The sequence below is a fragment of the Wyeomyia smithii genome, chromosome 3 (assembly GCF_029784165.1).
Source record: "Wyeomyia smithii strain HCP4-BCI-WySm-NY-G18 chromosome 3, ASM2978416v1, whole genome shotgun sequence".
Lineage (NCBI taxonomy): Eukaryota > Metazoa > Arthropoda > Insecta > Diptera > Culicidae > Wyeomyia > Wyeomyia smithii.
In genome coordinates, this window is record NC_073696.1 from 273,584,982 (window position 1) to 273,591,480 (window position 6,499).

Below are 6,499 nucleotides of genomic sequence, written 5' to 3' on the forward strand. Positions count from 1 at the left end.
TGCCAAAAGACTATAAATTATTGTGTGCCGATGATTTAAAAATGTATTACCTAATCAAAACTACTACCGACTGCAAAGTGTAATTAACAGATTACTTTTGCGAGGAAAAAACATCCATTCAGTGGAACTATCGTATAGGCGATGAAACCATTACCAAAGCTAACGTAGTGCGAATTCTTGGGATTATGCTGGATGCAAAGTTGAGCTTCCGGGAACACTACAGTCACGTAATCAACAAATCTAGGCGGAATATTGGGTTCATTCTCCAGATGTCACCCGAATTTCGTAATCCTTACTGCCTGCGCTCTATGTACTACAGCCTAGTGCGATCTGTTCTGGAAACAGCTGCCGTCGCAGCATATGGATAACCAGAATCGAAAAAGTCCAATCAAAGTTCATAAAATTCGCTCTAAGACTACTTCCTTGGAGAAATCCAGATGCGCTACCTCCATACGAAGTCTGGTGCAGACTTTTAGAAATGGACACTCTCGAAAAGTGAACTCGAAAACCTAGATAGAAGAAATTAACGCACCCTGGATTTCCAATAGAAGGGACGTGAACGTGCTGCCACATCCACTACGTCAACGAAACTTTTTGAGGCTCCAACAACATAGCACAGACCTGGGAGGGAGAAACGAATACTACACTCAAAACAGAGAACACGCACATGCGTCGTTTTCTGATAGCGTGTAACGCATGCATGACTCGACGAAATTTTTAGTAACATCAGGAATTCGCGTTGACGGTGTTGCTGATTTTTGTTTGGTTTTTGCGTGCGAAAAAGAAGAAAGGAAATATTTTTGCTTTTGTCATCACGCACATTGTGACAATTACATATGAGAGCTCACCACCGCAACATGTTTCAAGGGCTAACATCTCAATATATGTGTAAACGAGATAGCATATCACCGCCTCTTTTCATACATCTTTATCTTACTGCTGACAGCGGGCACAAATTAATTTGAGCCCAGGACATGAGTTCATTATCATTCACTGTTACTCGGTATAGGGAAGCCAAAGGCTCGGAGCTCACATAAGTGCGAACAGCCTTCAAAATCTCTTTCAACGTGAATAATGTGCAAATTTTGCAGACTAATTTTTCGAGTCTGTGTTTTTTTTTTCAATTTGCCGTTGTATAAAAGTTTTTTCCGAGTTTTGAGTTCGACCGTAATGAAGTATGTTCGAAATTGTAACCAAAGCCTTAAATCCAGAGAAGCGCAAGTTTAATAATCGAAGTACGCTAGCATGATTATTACTTAAAGCTTATGAAATTTATTATTTTACGTAAAAACAAACCAAAATATTTTGTGAAACGACAATGAATGCAAAAACTGTTTGCAATGAATATGTTTTCGAGCAACTGAAAGGTATCAGTTTTAACAATACTCATCGCAAAAAAATGCTTTTTTTCCTTGGATCAAATTGACAGTCGATGACAGCTCATCCTGGTTCATTTTGACACTTACACAGCTTCGTATCCGTTTCTCCCTCCCAGGGACAGACTACTCACAAATCGAGCCTATTCGAACAATGTGCGTTCTATTGATTATTATTTGTTCAACTGTCATGTCTCCTTTACTGTTTTTCGTGATCGTGTTACAAACAGTGTTCATTTAGACTATTTGTCCGATGAATATAATAAAAAAAAAAAATAATAAAAATAATATCTCGTCAACCTGAGCTCAGAACAGCGTCTGTTCTCCATGTTAGGGGTGGCTGATCAATGTCCTGGTGCCAGCATGGGACTCTAAACAGGGTTGTCACAATGGTCCTCTGGCGAAACTGGGGGTTGGTACAGGCCTCACAAGCCAGCCGTCAAAACAATCTGTACAAGAAGTAAATATTATTGACACGGACCGGAACAATTGGCATAGACCTAGGCATCAAAAACGGACTAACGATTGGAAACTCGGATTATAGAACTGCAAGTCTCTTATTGCTTTAGGGAGTACCCGCACTCTTTCCGACTTATTGGGGGTCTGCAAGTTCGACATTGTAGCGCTGCCGGAGATATGGTTAAAGGGGGTATCGGTACAATCGGTACACGAGCTGGACACAGCTTTCACAGCTGTGATGAGCGAAATGCAGTAATGCGTGATTGGGTGGTACCCAATCAACAACATAATGTGCAAGTTGAGGATTAGTACACAGCCCTCACCTAGGAAGTAATGATGACGATAAGGACGCCTTTCACGTGCAGGTGGAGCATGCAATAGCTGCCCAAAATATGATTTCGAAATCCTGATCGGAGATCTCTCAGCTCAGGTTGACCAGGAGAAGGCCGGTTGTTGGGACCGGTTGTTGGGACGTTCTTTTTTTGCCTCTGGCAACACTTGCTATTGCTTGTTTACGTTGTTAGTGCGCTGTTCTATTTTTCGATTTTATTTTGTTATAAAGCTCTCAATTTTGATATTTCTTTCGACCTATCTGCTTTCTCGAACTGCATTCTACACGAGTGATATTGGATCTTATCTCTGGATCAATCTGTTCGCCGATAAATCTGCTGTTTCGTGGTGCTTCGCTCATCTGTGATAGAACAATGGCTTCTACGTGCAAAACATGCAGCTCCGCCGTCAATGGAATTGACAAAGTCGTCTGTCGTGGTAACTGCCGATCACTGTTCCATCGTACATGCATTCCCCAATTGCAACGATCGATTTTGGAGGTGATTGCAACACACAGCAGCAATCTATTTTGGCTATGCGATGATTGTGCCAGCAGCTTCAACAATTGGCTGCAACTACCCGTTACCGCCGCCCCCGCTGCTGATTCATTACAGCTGTGTCAAGCAGTCGAAAAATTAAATTCTGTCGTCACCGATCTCTCGTCTCGCATCGAAAAACACTTCCCGTGCGGACCTGCTGTTCCAGCCCAAAAGATGTTTTTTTCTCAACGTCTGCCGGGCAAACAACCAACGCCTAAACGTAGTCGAGAAAACAATGCCAAATTTCGTGCTACTGCCGCTGCTGTTTGTGGCACCAGAACTATACAACGCGAAATCAAAACTGTAGCAGACGAGCGACAGCAATTTTGGATCTATCTGAGCCGTCTCGATCTATGCCACACAGTGAATGATATCGCCGCTATGATCCAGGAGTGTCTAGGAATCAATGAAACGCCTAAGGCAATTTTGCTAGTGAAAAAAGATGCGGATCTCACTAAGCTGAATTTCGTTTCATTCAGAGTGGAAATTCCAAGAGATCTCAAAAAAGCTGCTTTAAGTGCGTCTACGTGGCCGATCGGAGTTTTGGTGCGCGAATTTGATTTTGATCAAACACGAGTTGACCGATTTCGCCAATAGCATATTGGCCCCGACAAATGCTTTTATTATGGACAGCGAGAGTCAACCGACTCTCGCACAAGATAAGTACCGTACACTTTACGCTCCTGACAACCGCCAAAATCCGTGTTTACATTTTAGAACACTTGACAACTCGTCGTCCCAGCCGATTATTGGACCGAGGATTTCATATTCACACGCCACAAACTCACCTCTGCACCTGTACTACCAAAACGCTAGCGGCATGAACTCGAACATCGATGACTACCTGCTCGCCTTTTCTGACAGTCACTACGACTTCATCGCATTAACGGAAACATGGCTTGACGATCGCACCTTAACTTCCCACCTGTTTGGAGCCGAGTATGAGGGTTTCCGTTGCGATCGCGGCCCTCAAAACAGCCAAAAGAAGACCGGTGGAGGTGTACTCATCGCTGTCCGTTGCAGCTTGAAGCCCCGGCAAATCGTCGACGCGGCCTGGAACAACCTCGAACAAGTTTGGGTATCGGTCCAGTTATCCGGTCGAAAGTTATACATTTGCGTTGTTTACTTTCCACCGGAGAGAACACGCGATAAGCAGCTAATCGACACTCACATCCAGTCCGTTTTAGCTATCCACGATAGAGTAAAAAGGTGTGACGAGATCGTAGTCATTGGAGATTTTAACTTGCCTAATTTATACTGGGCCCCTAAAAGAAGCGGTTTCCTTTATCCCGATCCGGACCGCTCCAACTATCATGCTTGTGCACTTAATCTTCTCGATGGATACAACGCCGCAATGCTCGAGCAAATTAATAACAATGTGAACGAGAACGGACGCTGCCTTGATCTTTGTTTTGTCTCCACTAGAGACATCGCACCCAGGCTAACCTTTGCTCCGGCACCATTGGTTAAAACAGTTTCCCACCATCCGGCTCTTCTTCTTGATTTTGATGAGCAGAATAGCCTAGACTATCAGGAGCCTGTCCAACAGCCTCGTTATGACTTCAAGCGTACTGATTACGACGGATTGCTAGAAGCACTGCTAATTTTTGACTGGGCTAATAATCTTAATCCCACTGATGTTGATATGGCTGTAGATGATTTTCTTTCCATTGTTACCGGAATGATTGCCCGTTTCGTCCCACGAAAGAGAGTACGACCCCACAAATATCTTCCCTGGCAGTCAACAGAACTAAGACGCTTGAAACGAATTAAGAATGCCACATTCAAGAGATATTCTGCAAGTGGTACGTTATCTTTGCGAAATCATTACCGGTCAGTTAACCAAGAATATAAAACTCTAAGAAGACGGTGCTACGCCAATTATAGGCGGAAAATTGAGAGAAAATTAAAAACCGACCCAAAACAGTTCTGGAATTTTGTGAATGCTCAGCGGAAAGAAACGGGACTTCCGTCTGTCGTGGAACTTGCTACTGAAAAAGCTGACAATTCGTCCGATATTTGCCGACTATTTGCTGCTAAATTTGCAAGTGTTTTTGTCGATGAATCTCTTACCACTACCCAGATATCCGCAGCCGCCAGCAAAGTCGCCCTTTCAAGTAGCTCCATCGCCTCGATCGATATCGACGATCGCGCAATTCTTGCCGCTGTGACTAAGTTGAAAAACTCTAACTGGTCCGGCCCTGATGGGATCCCTGCCACATTACTGAAAAAATGCATTCCTGGACTAGTAACTGCCCTTACGCATTTGTTTCGCCTATCAATGTCCTCTGGAAGATTCCCCTTAGCTTGGAAACAGGCGTACATGTTTCCGGTACATAAAAAGGTGATCGTAGCAATATTGACAACTACAGAGGAATATCGGCATTGTGTGCTACATCTAAATTGTTCGAGTTAGTCGTTATGGAACCAATATTTGCTCATTGTCAGAACGCCATCGCGGAGGAGCAACATGGATTCCTCCCTAAACGTTCTTGTGCGACGAACCTTATCTGTTTAACTGGTTATGTAATCGATAGCTTCGTTGAGAGGTCTCAAACCGACGCGATCTACACTGATCTGACTGCTGCATTTGACAAGATTAACCACCGTATTGCCATTGCAAAAATGGACCGATTTGGTTTCACTGGCAACCTGTTGAGCTGGCTGGATTCTTATCTCTCAGGACGGACGATAAGTGTGAAAATTGGCGACGATTTATCTGAATCATTCTCTGCAACTTCAGGGATTGCACAAGGAAGTCACTTGGGCCCGTTAATGTTCCTGCTTTTCTTAAACGACATTATAAAATCATTAAAATGTCCCCGACTTGCATTTGCGGACGATCTGAAGTTATTTCTCAAAATCAATAATAACAGCGACGCTCTATTTCTGCAACAACAGTCAAACGAATTTTCACACTGGTGTGAACTGAATCGCATGGTTCTTAATCCCACCAAGTGCCAACTAATTACTTTCACGAGGAAAAACAACCCACTGAGTTTCGAGTATAATCTGAACGGCTCACCATTACAGCGTGTAGACCATGTTAAAGATCTTGGAGTTATTCTCGACGCTAAAATCACATTTAAGCAACATGTCTCCTTCATCGTTGCGAAAGCTTCCAGGCAGTTGGGACTGATTATTCGAATGACACGCGACTTCAGGAACATTCACTGCTTGGTTTCTCTTTACATTTCACTGGTTCGGTCCTGTCTGGAATACTGCTGTCCAGTTTGGGTCCCTCATTACAACAACGCAATTCATCGCATCGACAGCATCCAGCATCGGTTTATTCGCTATGCCCTCCGTTTGCTCCCTTGGAGACAGCCTATGCGGAATACTCGGTACGAAGACCGTTGTCAGCTCCTTCATATTGACACACTTCAACTGCGCCGAGAAACAGCACGCGCCATGGTGGTTTCCGACGCCCTCACCGCTAGGATTGATTGCCCTACAATTCTCCGTCAGATCAATTTAAACGCACCCTCAAGAGTATTTCGCAGAGTTTCATTGCTTCACATTCCATTCCGCCGCACCAACTACAGCGCAAACAGTGCCATTATTTGCCATCAAAAAGCGTTCAATCGTGTTTCACAAGTGTTCGATTTTCATCTGCCTGCTCGCGTCATCAGGTCTAAATTTGTTTCAATGTTCCGTAGTTTATTGTATTGATGTATTAGTTTATTAATGCTTTAGTAACCACTAGGGCTATTTCTGCCTGTTGGTAATTTGTAAATAAATAAATAAATAAATAAATGACGATAAGGACGCCTTTCACGTGCAGGTGGAGCATGC

The 6,499-nt window shown here is 43.6% G+C and overlaps 2 protein-coding genes across 2 annotated transcripts; both read left to right on the forward strand.

Moving 5' to 3' along the window:
- The first annotated feature begins 2,539 nt into the window (after positions 1-2,539).
- Positions 2,540-3,301, forward strand: LOC129729303 (uncharacterized). Its single transcript, XM_055687812.1, has one exon. The coding sequence runs from the start codon at positions 2,540-2,542 to the stop codon at positions 3,299-3,301; it is 762 nt and encodes a 253-aa protein (XP_055543787.1).
- A 28-nt stretch (positions 3,302-3,329) lies between these two features.
- On the forward strand, positions 3,330-5,120 carry LOC129729304 (uncharacterized). The gene has a single exon (XM_055687813.1). The coding sequence runs from the start codon at positions 3,330-3,332 to the stop codon at positions 5,118-5,120; it is 1,791 nt and encodes a 596-aa protein (XP_055543788.1).
- Positions 5,121-6,499: the final 1,379 nt, after the last annotated feature.